Source organism: Glycine max, chromosome 8 (genome assembly GCF_000004515.6).
Source record: "Glycine max cultivar Williams 82 chromosome 8, Glycine_max_v4.0, whole genome shotgun sequence".
NCBI lineage: Eukaryota > Viridiplantae > Streptophyta > Magnoliopsida > Fabales > Fabaceae > Glycine > Glycine max.
The window spans coordinates 32,158,313-32,178,730 of NC_038244.2; the positions used below are offsets into that span (position 1 = coordinate 32,158,313).

General features: G+C 45.1%; 1 protein-coding gene across 1 annotated transcript; it reads left to right on the plus strand.

Annotated features, from left to right (window-relative positions):
* The first annotated feature begins 12,253 nt into the window (after window positions 1-12,253).
* Window positions 12,254-12,784, plus strand: LOC102664749 (uncharacterized). The gene has a single exon (XM_006586429.1). It carries the CDS (start codon window positions 12,254-12,256, stop codon window positions 12,782-12,784), a length of 531 nt encoding a protein of 176 aa, XP_006586492.1.
* The last annotated feature ends 7,634 nt before the right edge of the window (window positions 12,785-20,418 follow it).

The window sequence follows — 20,418 nt, forward strand, 5'->3', positions numbered from 1 at the left end:
CAGAAATTGAGGAGGATGAAACCCGAAACGTCCTTGAAGATAAAAGAAGAAGTGAAGAAGCAGTTTGACGCTGGATTTCTGGCCGTCGCTCGGTATCCAGAATGGGTTGCCAACATCGTACCAGTTCCTAAAAAGGGTGGGAAAGTACGAATGTGTGTAGATTACCGGGACCTGAATCGGGCCAGTCCCAAGGACAATTTTCCGTTACCACACATCGATATCCTCGTAGATAACACGGCCAATTTCGCTTTATTTTCCTTCATGGATGGTTTCTCTGGTTACAATCAGATAAAGATGGCGCCCGAGGATATGGAAAAGACTACCTTCGTCACCCTGTGGGGAACGTTCTGTTACAAGGTGATGTCCTTTGGACTCAAGAACGCCGGGGCAACTTATCAACGGGCCATGGTAGCTTTGTTCCATGATATGATGCATCAAGAGATCGAGGTCTACGTGGACGACATAATCGCTAAATCTAACTCTGAGGAAGAACACCTTGTCAACCTGCGGAAGTTGTTCGAAAGGCTTAAGAAATATCAATTAAGGTTGAACCCCGCTAAGTGTACCTTTGGGGTCAAATCAGGGAAATTGCTTGGTTTCGTTGTAAGCCAGAAAGGGATAGAGGTAGACCCCGAAAAAGTGAAGGCTATCCTTGAGATGCCAGAACCCCGTACGGAGAGGCAAGTCCGAGGTTTCCTGGGGCGCTTGAATTATATTGCCAGATTCATATCACAGCTCACCGCCATTTGTGAGCCGTTGTTTAAACTCTTGCGCAAAAACCAAACTGATCGGTGGAATAAGGATTGCCAAGAGGCTTTTGGAAGGATCAAAAAGTGCCTAATGAATCCTCCCGTGCTTATGCCACCAGTACCTGGAAGGCCTCTCATTTTGTACATGACAATCTTGGACGAGTCAATGGGGTGTATGCTGGGGCAACATGACGAATCCGGGAAGAAAGAGCGCGCTGTTTACTACCTAAGCAAGAAGTTCACGACCTGTGAGATGAATTACTCCTTGCTCGAAAGAACGTGTTGTGCTTTAGTAAGGGCATCCCATCGCCTAAGGCAGTATATGCTGAGTCATACTACCTGGTTGATATCCAAAATGGACCCGGTTAAGTACATCTTTGAAAAGCCAGCTCTCACAGGACGAATCGCCCGGTGGCAAGTCTTGCTATCTGAGTTTGATATAGTCTACGTCACCCAAAAGGCGATAAAAGGAAGCGCTTTGGCAGATTATTTGGCTCAGCAGCCTCTTAACGACTACCAGCCCATGCATCCGGAATTCCCGGATGAGGACATCATGGCCTTGTTCGAGGAAAGGTTGGACGAAGATCGGGACAAATGGACTGTATGGTTTGACGGAGCGTCAAATATTCTAGGTCATGGCGTTGGGGCAGTGTTGATCTCTCCGGACAATCAATGTGTACCTTTCACAGCCAGGCTAGGATTCGACTGCACCAACAACATGGCCGAATATGAGGCATGTGCCCTAGCCGTCCAGGCAGCAATTGACTCCAATGTCAAACTACTCAAGGTGTACGGCGACTCGGCATTGGTAATCCATCAGCTGAGAGGGGAATGGGAAACTAGAGATCCCAAGCTGATACCCTACAAAGCCTATATCAAGGAATTGGCTAAGACCTTCGATGAGATCTCCTTCCATCATGTTCCCCGCGAGGAAAATCAAATGGCGGATGCACTTGCTACATTGGCATCTATGTTCCAGCTAACACCGCACGGGGACCTACCCTACATTGAATTTCAGTGTCGTGGCAAACCCGCACATTGTTGCCAAGTGGAAGAGGAACGAGACGGAAAGCCCTGGTATTACGACATCAAGCGATATGTCGAAAGCAAAGAATACCCGCCAGAGATTGCCGACAACGATAAAAGGACATTGAGGAGGTTGGCAGCCAGTTTCTTCATGAGCGGAGGCACACTGTATAAGAGAAATCACGACATGACACTCCTGCGATGTGTGGATGCCAAGGAGGCAAATCACATGATCGAGGAAGTCCATGAGGGCTCGTTTGGAACGCACGCCAACGGGCATGCTATGGCCAGGAAGATCTTAAGAGCAGGTTATTACTGGCTTACCATGGAAGGTGATTGTTGTGTCCATGTGAGGAAGTGCCACAAATGTCAAGCGTTCGCAGATAATGTCAATGCCCCACCACATCCTCTGAATGTCATGTCCGCCCCTTGGCCTTTCTCCATGTGGGGAATAGATGTCATCGGGGCCATTGAGCCCAAGGCCTCGAATGGTCATCGCTTCATCCTCGTAGCGATAGATTATTTCACCAAGTGGGTCGAGGCGGCTTCATATACCAATGTCACGAGGAATGTGGTGGTCAGGTTCATTAAGAAAGAGATCATTTGCCGATATGGTTTGCCAAGGAAGATTATCACGGACAACGGCACCAACCTGAATAATAAGATGATGGCAGAAATGTGCGAGGAGTTTAAAATCCAGCATCACAATTCCACGCCCTACCGGCCAAAGATGAATGGAGCCGTGGAAGCGGCCAATAAGAATATCAAAAAGATTATCCAAAAGATGACCGTGTCATACAAGGATTGGCACGAGATGCTCCCATTCGCGTTACACGGTTACCGGACTTCAGTGCGAACGTCAACTGGGGCAACGCCGTTCTCATTGGTATATGGGATGGAGGCGGTGTTACCGTTTGAGGTGGAAGTCCCGTCGTTAAGGATCTTGGCGGAATCCGGGTTAAAGGAATCAGAGTGGGCTCAAACACGCTACGATCAGCTCAACCTCATCGAGGGCAAGCGCTTAACAGCCATGAGTCATGGGCGCTTATACCAGCAGAGAATGAAGAGTGCATTCGACAAGAAAGTACGCTTACGCAAGTTCCATGAGGGAGACCTTGTGCTAAAGAAAATGTCCCATGCTGTCAAGGACCATCGAGGGAAATGGGCCCCGAACTACGAAGGGCCTTTTGTTGTGAAGAGGGCTTTTTCCGGAGGAGCCCTGGTGCTTACCAACATGGATGGCGAAGAGCTACCTTCACCCGTGAACTCTGATGTCGTCAAACAATATTATGCTTAGAAGCTGGGGCAATTAAGGATGTCGCTGCATGTTCTCTATCTTTACGCGTTTTCTAGATTTCCCCCCGGGGATTTCCGGTCCATTGTATCTCTTGTTACGATCTTTCAAAGAAATGAACATGGATTTGAGGCTTTTAGTCCTCATGTTAGTTTCACACCTTGCGTTAATTTGTGATCGCCTGAGCCCTTCCGCTCAGTTCATGGGATCCCCCAAGCGCTTAATTAGAATTGAACCTGAACCAACTTTCCCTAAATTTTCAGCGTTTGAAAACATTCATGCATACGCATACGCATACGCATGTATATTGTTGTGGTAAAACAGGGGCAGGATCACCTTGGGCTACCCTCTGGGGTGAAGACAAAACATGAATGGCGGAAACCAGTCAAGGTAGGGTAATGATGCGGCCAAGATTGGCCATACCTGGTTGTTTATTACTTACTGGTACTTAAGGATGAACGCAAGCGGGGATGGGGTCACGACCGACCGATCGTTGCTCTTCTCTTTGCGAAACAAGCAGGGAATGTCGCTGCAGGGCAGCCCCGTATCCTTTCTTTCTTTTACTATTTGTTTGTTTTAAAAAGGAAAAGAGTAATAATAAGATAAGTAATCAACGCCTAATTCTAACCTAAGTAAGTTCAAGTTAGGCAAAATGCTAATCCATGAGAAGGGAGGGGACATGGTCAATGTTCCCCTCAAAAAAAAAAAAAAAAAAAAAAGAAAAAAAAAACTGGGCGAGCTGGGCTCGCCTGGGCGAGCCACCTCTGCACCAAAATATAAAAATGACGAAGGGGGGGACGTTTTTTATTCAAAAACTTCCCCCCCTCATTCAAAAAGGAAGGCTCACGGGACTCACGGATTTTGCAGCCCTTAGGTCACCATTTTTTGCGTTTTTGATTCCGTTTTGCTCTATTATTCGTCTCCAACAGGTAAGTACCTCATTCTTGGGCTTTCTAGCTTTCCATTGATGTATTTTGGTGCCCTAAATTGCATGTGTTTGCTAAGAAACGTGAGGGATTTATCCTCAGATTGTTGCTTGTTTTTGTTGGATTGAGGGGTTGTAAGGGATGGCCTTGGCCTAGGGTGTATTCTGAAGTGATGGCGCATGCCACATTGTCCCCATTCTCTTGATATTCGTGCCTAAACATGCGCCCACCAAGTGCTCGGTGAAATGCCTCAACGAGATATGAGCATGGTTTTGTGAGCTTTGGGTTGTGGGACTGTTTTATATGTATAGGGACAGCATGAAGGATTTAAAATGAGTGCCCGAATGCAACTCTAGGCCTAGGAACCCAAGCTTTTAATTTCAATACAAGAAGGCATGACTTACGCCTAGGAATCTAAGTTTTGGTTTTGAATGAAAAAAGGCATGAATATTAGGACATGTTTGAGAGGTTGTTAATAGAATTTAAATTTGGCTGCCCCATGAGGAATACCTTGCACCTAGGTAGCATGGAAAATACCTTTCAACGGTATGTATATATGTAAATATATATAGCATGGAAATGCCTTGCAAAATGTTGAATAAAATGCCTTGCAGAAAGTTGAATAAAATGCCTTGCAGAATGTGAATATATATAGCATGAAGTGCCTTACAAAGTGTTGGATGGGTAGCGTAAAAGTGTTTTTCAAAATATGTGTATTTGTGAGTAGGTAACAAAAGAATCCTTCCAAAAAATGTGTGTGTATATATATAGGATGTAGCATGAAAAGGTTTGTCAAAAAATATGTACATGGATAGGTGTCGTAAAATGCTTCACACAAAATTTTTATGTGTGCAAATACGTATGTGTCATAAAATAGCACGACCCCAATATGATTATTTTATAAAGTGCATGTTGACACTCGGGCCATGAGAAGTGTTGTTTGGCCCTTGTTTGTAATGATTGTTATATTTCTTGTAAACTAACTTTCCAAATGTTTGCCTTCGCAGGAATGGCCCCGAGGAAGCTTGCCTCAAAGAGGTCCAGGAAGGACAAGGCGGCCGAAGGAACTAGTTCCGCCCCGGAGTACGACAGTCACCGCTTTAGGAGCGTTGTACACCAGCAGCGCTTTGAAGCCATCAAGGGATGGTCGTTTCTCCGGGAGCGACGCGTCCAGCTCAGGGACGACGAGTATACTGATTTTCAGGAGGAAATAGGGCGCCGGCGGTGGGCACCACTGGTTACTCCTATGGCCAAGTTTGATCCAGAAATAGTCCTTGAATTTTATGCTAATGCTTGGCCAACAGAGGAGGGCGTGCGTGACATGAGATCCTGGGTTAGGGGTCAGTGGATCCCGTTCGATGCCGACGCTATCAGCCAGCTCCTGGGATATCCGATGGTGTTGGAAGAGGGCCAGGAATGCGAGTATGGCCAGAGGAGGAACCGGTCTGATGGGTTCGATGAGGAGGCCATCGCCCAGCTGCTATGTATACCGGGGCAGGATTTTGCCCGGACTGCTGCAGGGAGGCGAGTGCGAATCATGCGCACCAATATGACCACCCTGACCCAGATATGGATGACGTTGCTCCTCAGCAACATCCTGCCCACCGATCATAATTCCGACCTCCCCATGCCTAAGTGTCAGCTGGTGTACGCCATCCTGACACGGATGAGCATCCATGTGGCTCAGTTAATCGCTGATGCCATCTATATTTTTGCAGGTATGGCGCCCACTAGGCACCCTTTGGACCCAGATAAGTCTAACAGGGCCCTGGGATTCCCCGCACTGATCACAGGACTCTGCCAGTCGTTCGGAGTCCCCATCGCACCTACCAAGGTGATTCGGCCGCCTATCACCCGGGCTTTTATTGAGAAGTACTGTACCCAGAGACAGGGTCAGGGTGATGCTCCACAGGCCGCAGGCGCGCCCCCACCACCTCATCAGGCGGGCCAGGCTGGGGCATTCGACATGGAGCAGTATTTACGACATTTGGTTCGCCAGCAGGCAGCCAACCACCGAGCACATGTACGGACCCATGATTGTCTGTACCAGATGAGCCTTAGCATGCAGAGCCAGGGCTTCGCTCCTTTTTCATGCCCTACTCCAGACCAGTTCAGGGCAGAGGTTGCATGGCCCGGAGATTGGCCCGAGGCCCAAGCAGGAGGGACACCCCCAGAAGCTCCCGGCGATGGAGAAGAAGCCCACGAGGATGAGGAGATGGCTGATTTGCTTGACTTCTTGGGAGGGAGTGGAGACACGTGACTGGGAGATCCCCAGATTCATGTTTTCTTTCATATTTCTTTTGTCATTTTTTTTTATTATTCTATGTTATTGTTTTGACTTGAGAGATAACGTTTGTTTTTGTTGTTTCGATTGTCATTTGTACAGCGCATGCATTTTTGTTTAGATTGGTGCGTTAGTATTTATATATCATTACTATCGATGATGTTTGAAATTCTGGAACCGTGTAGAGTTCTTCGTTTAGGAACATCGTCCAAAGTATATATGTAAAATAAACAAAAAAAATCATGATAAAAATAGAAATAGAAAAGGAAAGAAAATGAAATAGAAAAGAAAAGAAAGTGAAAAGAAAAAGAGGGCAAATAGGGGAAGAAGGGCAAGTAAGGAAAAAGGTAGAAAAAAGGAAAAAATAGGTTGTCTAGCTAAAAAACAGCATGCTTTTGAAAAGAAACGATTTCCAACTTTTCTTTGAAAAAGTTCATTGATCATAACCAATTTTTGGAAAATGTGTCTACACCTGAAGGGTGAATGCTGTGAAATTTCCCCGGACGCCCGAAATGGACTCGGATGAATGCACAAATTGATAAAAGAACATATTTTGGAAACATTGGGTTGATTAAAATAGAGGAAACGAATCCTGAGCCCTAGCATCACATGACCATAAAAATTTGACACTTGAGTGTCCGCATAGGTGCATGCATGACCAGTTTTGCATAAAGTTTCCAAATCATCATTTTTGCATTTGTGTCATGGAAATAATGTGGGGCATCCCTTTTATCCTTGAACCAAACCAAACCCTGACATGTATCATGTCTAGCCATTCTACAAGCTTTGAGCCAAAATCCTGACTCACCATAAACCTTGACCCAGGGTGAGAATGCCAATCCTTACCCTCGGAAGCAAAAAAAAGAAAAGAAGGAAAATTCCCCAATCAAAGAGTGGGAGAAAGCAAAAAGAAAAGAAAGGAAATTCCCAATCAAAGAGTGGGAGAAAGCAAAAAGAAAAGAAAGGAAATTCCCAATCAAAAAGTGGGAGAAAGCAAAAAGAAAAGAAAGGAAAATTCCCAATCAAAGAATGGGAGAAAGTAAAAAAGGAAGAAGAAGAAGGAAAGAAAAAAGAAGGAAAGGGAACCACGACCTAAAATAGTCTTCTCCCTTTGATTACCAACCAAAATCCCGTGCGCTAGCGACAGAATTGTCACCAAATGAACGAAAAAAGAAGGAAAGGGAACCACGACCTAAAATAGTCTTCTCCCTTTGATTACCAACCAAAATCCCGTGCGCTAGCGACTTTTTTTTCTCGCCCCGCACTAAAAAAAAAAAAAAAAAAAAAAAACAGAAAAAAGAAAAAGCCAGAAAAATCAAAAGCCAAAAACACATAAAAACCGAAAGAAGAAACCATCAAAAGAACCCATTCCCAAGGGAAGCCCTATTGATCCATGATCACGCATGTAATTTTTGATTTGATAGGAAATAATTTGCAAAGTCAAGTCATGACATATCTATGGTTCGGAATTAGGATGAAACACTTACCTGTGCGAGATTGATACACTTTGAGTGGATTTCTTCTATTTTTGTCGAACCCAGTGTTTCCTCTAAATGGTCATTTAGAAACGAAATGCTAACATCCAAGATCTCATTTATGGTTATGGGGGATCCCATCAGCAGACTCTCCTTCCCTGGTAGGCGCATTGTTTGTCACTCAAATCATATGCTGCTCTAAAATCAGTTGGAATATTTGTCTCTTTGCTAAAACATGTTTGCATTTTAGTGGAGAAAACACCGAGACTTTTTCAAGTCTCACAAGTTATCCTGAACTACGTAGGTCTGAGTTCCTCATTGGAGGATACGTAGGAGCAAGAGCCTCGCTTTTGTCGACCACACCGCCTTTTGTTGCCATGACTCAAGAGCTGGTAGCCCGCGGAGACACCTTACGGTTATCCGCACTCCTTTGCTAATTAGACACAGTTGTTGTCCGATGGCACGCAGAGACCAAGTTTGGTCATCCTGCACACATGATACGCGGGGATACCTTACGGTTATCCGCACCCCTTTGCTATTTAGACACAGTTGTTGTCCGATGGCACGCAGAGACCAAGTTTGGTCATTCTGCACACATGATACGCGGGGATACCTTACGGTTATCCGCACCCCTTTGCTATTTAGACACAGTTGTTGTCCGATGGCACGCAGAGACCAAGTTTGGTCATTCTGCACCCAAGATACGCGGAGATACCTTACGGTTATCCGCACCCTTTTGTCATCCAGAGGCGGCGGGCCCGATGACAAGCAGAGACCAAGTTTGGTCATTCTGCACCCAAGATACGCGGAGATACCTTACGGTTATCCGCACCCTTTTGTCATCCAGAGGCGGCGGGCCCGATGACAAGCAGAGACCAAGTTTGGTCATTCTGCACCCAAGATACGCGGAGATACCTTACGGTTATCCGCACCCTTTTGTCATCCAGAGGCGGCGGGCCCGATGACAAGCAGAGACCAAGTTTGGTCATTCTGCACCCAAGATACGCGGAGATACCTTACGGTTATCCGCACCCTTTTGTCATCCAGAGGCGGCGGGCCCGATGACAAGCAGAGACCAAGTTTGGTCATTCTGCACCCAAGATACGCGGAGATACCTTACGGTTATCCGCACCCTTTTGTCATCCAGAGGCGGCGGGCCCGATGACAAGCAGAGACCAAGTTTGGTCATTCTGCACCCAAGATACGCGGAGATACCTTATGGTTATTCGCACCCATTCTTTTGCTATCTGTAAGACAGAACGCTTGATAGCATGCAGAGGCTGACACAGTCTTCTGCACCTTTTGTTCCTCCGGGGACAACAAAGTCATTTACATGTGGAAATTTCATGGTCACCCGCGACTCTCGTCAGCCGAGAGGAGCGAAATTAGTGTCATACGCTGATTTTCGGGGACCTTTGCTTGATGACATGCGACCATTCTTTGGTCCTTGTGAGGTGCTTGGCATCCATCATCAGGCAGTTTGTGAAATCCTAGGAACGACAAGTCACGGTCACCCGCGACTCTCGTCAACCGAGAGGAGCGAAATTAGTGTCATACACTGATTTTCGGGTACCTTTGCTTGATGACATGCGACCATTCTTTGGTCCTTGTGAGGTGCTTGGCGCCCGTCATTAGGCAATTTGTGAAATTTTGGGAACAACAAGTCATTGGCATGTGGAGATTTTATGGTCACCCGCGACTCTCGCCAAGTCGAGAGGAGCGAAATTAGTGTCTTATCTTTACTTTTCTTTTATCTCCAATAAAAGACAAGTAAAGAGGGGCAACTGTCATACCCTAATTTCGTCCGGGAACCTTTGCTCGATGACGTGCGACCATTCTTTGGTCCTCGTGAGGTGCTTGGCACCCATCATTAGGCAATTTGTGAAATTTCAGGACATGCCGGAAAACCAAAAAATATTGATGCACAATCCGTAAGTTTCCGTGACACACCGGAAATCAAAAGGAAGCGTCGTTGCATAATTAAGTGAGGTTCCGTAACATTCCGTAAGTCAAAAAGGGGATGATTATGTAATCCGCAAGGTTCCGTAACAATTACGGAAAGAAAACAAGTATCGTTACGGAATTCGTAAGTTTCCGTAACTTTACGAAAAAAGAATCACCAAAAAACAGCAGAGGGGGTGAACTTAGTAAAAATGGGGGTGCAAATAGCACCCAGGCCCATTTGGGCCCTCCAGAAGGTTCCTCCAGAAGGCGGTTGCTTCTGGAGGAAGCAACCCTGCTCGCCTGGGCGAACTGAGCTCGCCTGGGCGAGCTGGGCGGCAAGCATCTCCCCTATTTTGCTATAAATAGGGGAGAAAATGAAGAAGAAGAGGATCCCAGCCCTTTAGGCACTTCTCTCTCTTTGGAATTTGCTTGGAAAAATTGTTTCCGTGAAGAAAATCTAAGCCGAGGCGCTTCCGAAACGTTTCCGTAACGTTTTCCGTGAGGAATCTCGCAAAGGTTTGAACCGTTCTTCGACGTTCTTCATTCGTTCTTCATCGTTCTTCGATCTTCAACGGGTAAGTACCTCGAACCAAGCTTTTCGATTCATTCTATGCACCCGTTGTGGTCCACATTGTGTTTCGTGCATTTTGATTCTCATTTTGTTTACTCTTTATACCCCCTGTTGACGTGCTTAAGCCATTTTACTTAAGTCATTTCTCGCTTAACTTAAAAATAAAATAAATTTTCACCGAACATTTGAATTGCATTATCCGTTAACTTCGGTTAAAATAAATTTCGACCGTTCGGTCATGCCGTAACCACGTTGGAAATCAAAAAGAGGTAAAAAATAATATAAATAATAAAAAAAAACATCTTTTGGTAAAATAAAGCGGAAAATCAATCGGACGTTTTCTCTTTGGGATTTCTCATTCTTAATCGAATTGATTAATAACTAAAGTGAAACTAAAGGCTAAGATCAATTCGCCTAGTCAAGCTCGTCCATAAAAATAGGCTTTTGAAGTTTGTCGTTTCATTTCCTCACTAAGTAAAATCGATCATTTTTAAGGTCCAACGCCTTAAAATGATCACCTCTTAAAATAAAAAAGAAACACTTTGTTCCGAAAGAACTACGTAGGTCTGAGTTCCTCCTTGAGGATACGTAGGAGCAAAAGTCCCGCTTTTGTCGACCACCCCAAAAGATCGTTAATGGTCCAACACCTTAACGTTTCTCTCCTTTCAAAATCAAAAGATCATTTAATGGTCCAACACCTTAAATGACCTTTTTGTTCAATAAAAACATATTTTGCAAAAAGGACAAAAACAACTTAACCAATCACTTTGTTCCGAAAGAACTACGTAGGTCTGATTTTCTCATCCCAAATTGAGGAATACGTAGGAGCAAAGGGAAACACCCTTGTCGACCACAAAAAAGGGAAAAATATAAAAAGGGTATAAAGGATATAAGAACATAAAAGGGAACATAAAAATCAAAGTCATGCTTGCACATTCGATTAAAGGCTGCCGTCCCTTGGGACGGACGTGTGGGGTGCTAATACCTTCCCCGTGCGTAAATACAACTCCCGAACCTTTCACTTAAAAGTTCGTAGATCGCGTCTTTTCCGGTTTTTCCGACGTTTTCCTCAAATAAACGTTGGTGGTGACTCCGCGCGTATTCCTTTCGTGGAACACGCATCCCGCGAGTCACGCGTCGCCCTCCCGCCGAAGGGTAGGTTGCGACACTTGGCAGTCGCTCGATACGTGGAATGGTTTGTCAACATTGTGCCAGTCCCTAAAAAAGATGGAAAGGTAGGAATGTGTATAGACTATCGAGATCAAAACTGAGCCAGTTCGAAGGATAACTTTCCTTTACCTCACATCGATGTTCGTGTAGATAACATAGCCAATTTTGCTTTGTTTTCTTTCATGGACGGGTTCTCGGGCTACAACCAAATAAAGATGGCGTCGGAGGACATAGAAAAGATGGCATTCGTCACCCTGTGGGGAACGTTCTGCTACAAGGTGATTTCCTTTAGGCTCAAGAACGCTGGGGCAACCTACCAACGGGCTATGGTAGCATTATTCCACGACATGATGCATAAGGAGATCAAAGTCTACGTGGATGATATGATTGCGAAGTCTAAAATTGAGGAGGAACATCTCGTCAACTTGTGAAAGTTGTTCGAAAGGCTGCATAAGTACCAACTAAGGTTGAATCCCGCCAAGTGTACTTTTGGGGTCAAGTCGGGAAATTGCTCAGTTTTATCGTCAGCTAGAAAGGGATAGAGGTGGACCCGAACAAAGTAAAAGCAATCCTTGAAATGCCCAAGCTACGCACCAAGAAGCAAGTCTGAGGTTTCTTGGGACACCTAAACTATATAGCGAGGTTCATATTGTAGCTAATCGCTACTTATGAGCCTCTCTTCAAGCTATTATGCAAGAACCAGTCTGTCCAATGGAACGAAGGCTACTAAGTGGTGTTTGGAAGGATCAAGCGATGCCTTATGAATCCTTCGGTGCTTGTGCCACCCGTGCCGGGAAGACCCCTTATTCTATACATGACTGTGCTGGATGAGTCAATGGGGTGCATGATGGGGCAGCACGACGAGTCCGGGAAGAAGGAATGGGTTGTCTACTACTTAAGCAAAAAATTTGCGGCCTATGAGATGAACTACTATTTTCTTGAAAGGACATGTTGTGCCTTGGTGTGGGCAGCCCATCGTCTAAGGCAGTACATGCTGAGCTACACCACTTGGTTGGTATTCAAGATGGACCCAGTCAAGTACATATTTGGAAAGCCCACTCTCATCGAACGGATCGCTCGATGGCAGGTTCTGCTATCAGAGTTCGACATTGTTTATGTCACTCAAAAGGCGATAAAGGGAAGTGCCTTGGCATATTACCTAGCTCAACAACCCATCAATGATTACCAGCCTATTCATCCGAAGTTCCCAGATAAGGACATCATGATCTTGTTTGAGGAGGAGGTGAAGGATGAAGATAGGGACAAATGGATAGTGTGGTTCGACAGCATGTCGAACACACTAGGCCATGGAGTAAGGGCAGTTTTGCTTACCCCCAATGATTAATGCATACCCTTCACAGCTAGGTTGGGCTTTGACTACCCGAATAGCATGGCCGAGTATGAGGCATGTGCCCTTGGTATCCAAGCAGCAATCGACTTCAAGCTCAAGCTACTCAAAGTGTGCGGAGACTCAGCCTTGGTGATTCACCGATTGAGAGGAGAATGGGAGACTAGGGATCATAAGTTGATACCCTACCAAGCCTACATCAAGAAACAGACAAAGTTCTTCGATGACATATCCTTCCACCATATTCCTTGGGAGGAGAATTAAATGGCCGATGCGCTTGCCACTCTAGCATCCATGTTTCAGCTGACCCCGCATAGGGACTTGCCATACATCGAGTTCATATGTCATGGCAAGCCTGCACATTGCTGCGTAATAGAAGAAGAGTAAGATGGTAAACCTTGGTACTTCAACATCAAGCAATACATCAAAAACAAGGAGTACCCGCAGGGGGATTTTGGCAATGACAAGAGAACATTGAGAAGGTTAGTAGCTGGTTTCTTCCTGAGTGGAAGCATTCTATACAAGAGGAACCATGGCATGGTTTTGCTCCGATGTGTGGATGCCAGGGAGGCTAAGCAAATGCTAGCAGAAGTTCACGAGGGTTCCTTTGGAACACACCCCAGTAGGCATGCTATGGCCCGAAAGATCCTGAGGGTAGGGTATTACTGGCTCACCATGGAAAACGAATGTTATATCCATGTGAGAAAATGCCACAAGTGTCAGGCATTCACAGGTAATGTCAATGCTCCACCCATGCCTTTGAACGTCTTGGCAGCGCCTTGGCCATTCTCCACTAAAATTAGTGGATTGGTTTTAACGTTGGGGCCCTCCTCTTGGAATGATAGCCAGCCGGCATTTATTAGGTGTTGCACCTTATACTTGAATGGCAGGCAAGAGTCAATGTTGTGTCCGGGGGCTCCACTATGGTATGCGCACTTGGCATTCGAGTTGTACCACTTGGGGTATGGTGGCTGGAAGACCTTCCCGGGTATGGCCACCACCAAATGATTTTCCAATAATGAGGGCCACAACTCGGAATATGCCATGGGAATAGGAGAGAACTCGTCTTTCAGGGGGCGTCGTGCATTGTTATAGCTCGCGCCAAGAGTTGTATTATTGGTTGGCCGGGGAGTGGCTGGAGTTGTGTGTTGGGCAGGCGTTTTTTCTGTTGCGGGAGGCCCTTCCACTTGAGTTGGGAGGGAACTTCCAGCTCGGATTGAAAAGTTCGGATGGTTTGCTGGTATGAGTTTTGGGCATTTTGGGGTGCTTTCATCCATGTTGGGGCGGTGGTGACCGTGTGGGTATCTCCTTCCATTTTTCGTGTGCCCACCACTGGGGCTCTTCTATTGTTGTTGGGGGCAACGTTGGAGTCATACTCAAACTTGCCTTTTCTCAGTCCGGACTCGATTCTTTCTTTGGCGAAGATGAGGTCTGCAAAGTTAGCTGGCATATATCCTATAAGCTTCTCGTAGTAGAACATAGGCAACGTATCTACCATAATCGTGATCATCTCCCTCTCAGTCATGGGCGGGATGACTTGGGCTGCTAGGTCTCTCCACCTTTGAGCATATTCTTTAATGGACTCATGTTCTCGCTTGGTCATGCTCTGAAGTTGGTTCCGATCAGGAGCCATATCCGTGTTGTATTGGTACTGCCTAATGAAGGCAGTTTCCAAGTCTTTCCATGACCGGATCTGAGAAGCTTCCAGATTGGTATACCACGCCACTGCTGCTCCGGCTAAGCTGTCTTGAAAGAAGTGCGTCAACAGCTTTTTGTCCGTAGAATATGCCCCCATCCTTCGGCAATACATCCAAAGATGACCTTTTGGACACGTCTTCCCTTTGTATTTATCAAAATCTGGTATTTTAAACTTAGGAGGGATGACGATGTCAGGTACTAGACACAGATTCGCTAAATCCGAGAACAGGTAGTTGCCGAGGCCTTCTACCGCTCTCAGCCTCTCTTCAAGTAAATCAATCTTCCCCTTATCTTTTGCAAAGGGAACGAATTCTTTAACGGGTGCGGGTGGAGACGGGACGTGGCAGACTATGTTTGGTTAGGGCAACTCATAGGGGGCCGGATCCTTGAGGGGAAGTAGAGGGCCTAAATGGGCATCTCCTTCATCATCTTCTTGCAGAGGATAGTCGGCATGAGGAGGGAGTTGCCCCTCGAAGGTAGGGGCTTGGCTCAAATCGTCTGGAGCGGTACGGGGAGTGAAGTCCGGAGGCAAACCATAAGGGTAGGCTTGAGGACTATACCTCCGACCGAAAACCGTCGTGTTTCTGTCTCGGCCCAAGTTTATTGCGGGCTGTATCACCGGTTCCGCTTCCCTAGCTGTATTGGAAGCGGCCGCCGTAGCATTATCTTCTATAGTTTTTTGAAGCTTTAGCATGGCCCTCATGATAGAAGCCATTTAATCTTTTAAGGCCGATAGGTCGGCCTTCATCTGTTCTTGCACTCCCTCTTCGTTATCCATCCTTCTGGATCGAGTGTTGTAGGGGTGCCTTTGCGCCTTTTTAGTTATGGTGAGTTCCCTAAAGAAAAAAACAGTGGTGAGTATGCCACCAAAACATGAATATGCTAATGAATGATTAGAGCACTTGGATCCACCTCAAGGCCCTTTTTAGATAACGTGATAAGTTTCAGAAATTCTTTTTATAAAAAGGAACTAAGCTTTTATCTAGCCATGATCGTACAAAGGTGTTACAACAGAACCTAACGGTTTCTAATTATATGGGCCATCAAATCTATCATGTGTAGGCAGTTATTGATTAGCCCGTGAATTTCCTCTGGGGCTAAACACACTTCGGCGATGGCCTTTGCTTTGGCTAGTAGTCGCAGGAGGTCTTGACTTCCATTTAAGGTCAAGGCGAACCTATCCATCCACATGGTCGCTTCTTGATGCAATGCATCAATCACTTTCCCTCTTGCTTCCTTTTCGGCGTACGCTTGTGGGAAATCCTCTACTAGTTTTTGTTCATGGGTCAAAGACTGGTTTAACTCTTCCTTGTACTGCCCTATGATAGCTAGCATGCTTCGCTCCGTGGCTTCTAAGTGTTGAGCCAAACTCCTCTTGGATCTTGAGCAAGCAGTTAACTCTTCCTTTAAGATCATGCCATGTACTCGTGACTGGTCTCTTTCCTCTCTCTGGAGATTGAGCTCATTGTTGCTGCCCCACAAAGCTCCTCGGAATTTATCTCGGCCATGCTCTTCCTTGCAGGCCCTCTTGGTTTCTTGTTCAAGGGCTCTTGCAGTAGCCGCGTTTTCCTCTCGTAACTCGGCACACTCTTTCCGGGTGTTTGCAGTGGCTGACTTGAATTTTTCTTTGGCGAGTCTTGCCTTTCCTAGCTCTAATTTTAGAGCTTGGACTTCTTCATTCTCTTCCGGAGCTTCGAAGTTCTCCTCGTTGATAATTTTCAACTTGGAGAGCCAATCTAACCCTCGTGTATGAACTCTTAGCCATTCATGATAACCACCGATGATGCCATTACGGATGCCCCTAAGTTCTTTATCTTTCCTCAACGGACTTTTCCACGCCTTGTGGACTCTTTGTACAACCTTGAGACTTTGCGTGCCGAAATCTCTCACAAGGAAAGGCGAGAGGCTCTCTTCCGTTGGTGCTCCCCTCATGGGGTACCCTAGCTGTCTTATGGCAAGTGCAGGATTATAGTTAATACAACCCCTCGTCCCTATCAACGGAACATTTGGGTAGTCCCCACATGAGAAAAGAACTCCCTCATTTCCTTCCTTCCCTCGTGGAAACCAGTTGATTGTGCTGCCTCCTATCCCAACCAAGTATTGGTCCCAATCGAGTCTTTTCTTTTCGACACACAAGCGATAACTTTGAAGCGGCCACGAGTGTCTTATGTCTTGTTGGAATAGGTGCGAAACCAACCACACACAAAGAGCGGGTAAGCAGCAGACAATCCGTGCGCTGTTCTTCTCACACCTTCGGTCAAATGTATCAAATAAGTCCGCCAAGATAGCTACCACCGGGCTCTCCTTTCTATGGTGATATGCAAGGAAAGCATCAATTGCGGTTAGGTCCACCAAACCGTCCACGTTTGGAAAGAGGACAACCCTAAAGATCAGCAAAGCTAGTATATCTGCAAACGGGACCCACTCTTCTTGACTCGCCATATCCCTTGCCTTGCCTTCCAGGTATTTCCGCGGTAGGCCCACTACGCCGTTTTGAGTTTGCTTCATACGATCCAACTCTCTCGCCAAATCTCCGACCACAGCTGCAATCTTGCTCAAGGAGGGAAGAAATCCGGAGAAAAGATACGGTTTTCTTCCCCCAAGAGGGCATTCTAAAATCTCCTCAAATTCTTCAACAGTCGGTACTATTTGGAAGTCCCCAAACGTGAAGCATCTCAACGGCTGGTCATAGTATTGGGTGAGGGACACAATGGCTTCCGTAAATACCTCCATTGTGGTTAAATCTAAAATCTTTCCGTACATTTTGCGGAAGGCTTGCCTTTGGAGGGGTCCCATCAACCGTCCCAACTCCCTAAGGCTGGTGACATCTAGGCCCTTGATCTTGACTTGATAGAATCTTTTTCCATTTTGATTTGTCCCCATCATTTACCTAAAAAGGGGTGAATCAAGGCTCCGATATGAATGATGCAATGCGCATTCATGAAACGAAAAGAAAAACAAGTGGTAATTTACATATACGAGACCGAAAAAGATCCATCTTTTTAATACTACGTTCTAGGTATTGCGGCACCCCAACGTATGCATTAAAAAGTGACGCACTACTCTAAAGAGACAAAATATCACTAGCTACACAGCAAAACTATAATTTATGTGCTATTCGCAGAAGAATGCATGAGAACAAATGGCACGGAGCATGTTTGCTCCATGCCCCTATTTGGGGACCTATAGGATAATATCTAGGGGTCTCTAATAACTACTTCCAACGATTCATAACTCACATGGCTGTTTTCTAGAGGTATCATCACTCAAGATAATAATATTGCGGCAGTATGGAATACTAGCGACAACACATTATAAAGAGAGAAAGCTCTAGACGAGGTTACACTATTATCAAGCAAGTCGGAGACAGATTCACCTCCACTCCTTAAATTCCCATGGACCCGGGTATAGGGCCCTTTTTTACTCAAACCTGTGGGTGCTTAGAATTTAGTGTAAAAATGTGGAAAAGACAACATTTATTATATTTACATAGTTCAACAAAAATGCACACACAAATTTTCTCAATTCCACCATTCCCTAAAATAGGCCTAACTCACAAAAACAGTCCCCAGTGGTGTCGCCAATTGTCGCAACCTACCCTTTTGCGGGCGGGCAAGGCGAGGCTCACGGGTGCGCTTTCCAAAGGAGGAAAATGCGCGGAGTCACCACCAACGTTTATTTGTGGAAAACGTCGGAAAAACCGAAGGAAACCGGTCATAAAGAATATTCCAAGTTCGGGAGTTGTATTTACGTTTGAGGAAGGTATTAGCACCTCTCACGTTTGTCTCAAAGGACAACAACCTTATTTCTAGAATTGTGTGAAATTGTGTTATCCTAACTTTTATTTCTTTTTTATTTTGAGGTCGACAAAAGCGGGGTTCTTGCTCCTACGTACCCTCCATCGAAGAGGAAATCAGACCTACGTAGTTCTTTTTAAGGGTGAATCAAGCGATTCTTTTTACTTGGAAGGGGGTCATTTTAAGGCGTTGGACCTTAAAAATGATCCATTTTTACTTGGTGAGAAAAACTGAGATATTGAACCTTAAAATCCTTTTTTAGTGATTTTTCGCGGACGAGCTTGACTTTGCGAGTTGATTTTAGGCTTAGTTTCACTTTAGTTATTAGTCAATTCGATTAAGAAAGAGAAATCCCAAAGAGAAACGTCCAATTGATTTTTTTTGCTTTATTTTACTAAAAGATATTTTTTTATTATTATATTATTATTTTACCACTTTTTGGTTTCCAACGTGGTTATGGCACGACCGAACGGTCGGATTTCATTTTAACAGAAATTAACGGATATTACAAATCAAACGATCGGTGGAAATTTATTTTATTTTTTTGATTAGGCGAGAAAATGAGTTAAGTAAATGACTGAAGCACGTCAAAAAGGGGTACGGAAAGTAAATGAAACGAGAATAAAAGTACATGAAACAAATGGGGACCACCACGGGTACATAGAATGAATTGAAAAGTTCGATTTCGGGTACTTACCGGTTGAAGACCGAAGAACAATGAAGAACAGATGATGAATGACGAAGAACGGTTGAAAATTTTCGCGAAATCACCCACGGAAACGTTACGGAAGTGCCTCGGCTTGGATTTTCTTCATGGAAATAATTTTCCTCAGTAATTTCAAGAGAATACGAAGTGCCAAGAAGGCTGAACCTCTTCCTTCTTTACTCCTCCCTCTATTTATAGCAAAATAGGGGAGGAGCCTGCCACCCAGCTCGCCCAGGCGTGCCAGGTTGCTTCCTCCAGAAGCAACTGCCTTCTAGAGGAAGAATCTGGAAGGCCCTAGTGGGCCTGGTTGCTATTTGCACCCCCTTTCTTTACGAAATACACCCCATTTGCTTTGTTTGGTGATTCTTTTTCCGTAACGTTATGAAACTTTACGAATTTCATAACGATACTTGTTTTCTTTTCGTAAGGTTACGGAACCTTACGGATCATGTAATTACTCCTTTTTTTAGCTTTCGAAAAGTTACGGAAACTCACAGATTGCGTAACAATACTTCCTTTTGATTTCTGGCACGTTACTGAATTTTCACGGATTGCGTAACAATGCTTCCTTTTGATTTCCAGCACGTCTCCGAACTTCACATATTGTGCAACAAAGGGTGCCAAGTACCTCGAAGCGGTCAATCAAAGGTTGCATGCTATCAAACAATAATCCCCGGACCAAATTAGGGTATGACACTCCCGAATCTGGAATATTCTTTATGACCGGTTTCCTTCGGTTTTTCCGACGCTTTCCACAAATAAATGTTGGTGGCGACTTCGTGCATTTTCCTGCTTTGGAAGACGCTCCCGTGAGCCTCGCCTCGCTCGCCTGCAAAAGGGTAGGTTGCGACAGTTGGCGACTCCGCTGGGGACAGTTTTTGTGAGTTAGGCCTATTTTAGGAAAGTGTAGAATTGTGAAACTTTGTGTGTGCATTTTTTCTTGAACTGTGTAAATATAATTAATGCTATTTGTTCCACATTTTTACACTGCATTCTAAGCACCCACGGGTTTGAGTAAAAAGGGGCCCTATACCCGGGTTCATGGAAATCTAAGGAGTGGAGGTGAATCTATGGTCATGCTAGGTCTTCGACTTGCTTGATAATAGTGAAACCTCGTCTAGAGCTTTCTCTCTTTATAATGTGTTGTCGCTGGTATTCCATACCGCTGCAATATTATTATCTTGAGTGATGATACCTCTAGAAAACAGCCATGTGAGATATGGATCGTTGGTAGTAGTTATTAGAGACCCCTAGATATTATCCTATAGGTCCCTAAAATAGGGGCACGAAGCAAACACGCAGTGTGCCTTTTTAAAGACTGCCATGCATATAACCTAAATGTTATGTATGCCTTTGTTGTATGATTATTTGTGGATATTGTCATGTTGTGTACATCCCCGTGTTATGCTTTTGCGCGTCTGCATTATGTT

Coding starts and splice junctions, on each gene's coding strand:
- LOC102664749 (XM_006586429.1), top strand. CDS start 12,254: ATGACTGTGCTGGATGAGTCAATGGGGTGCATGATGGGGCAGCACGAC.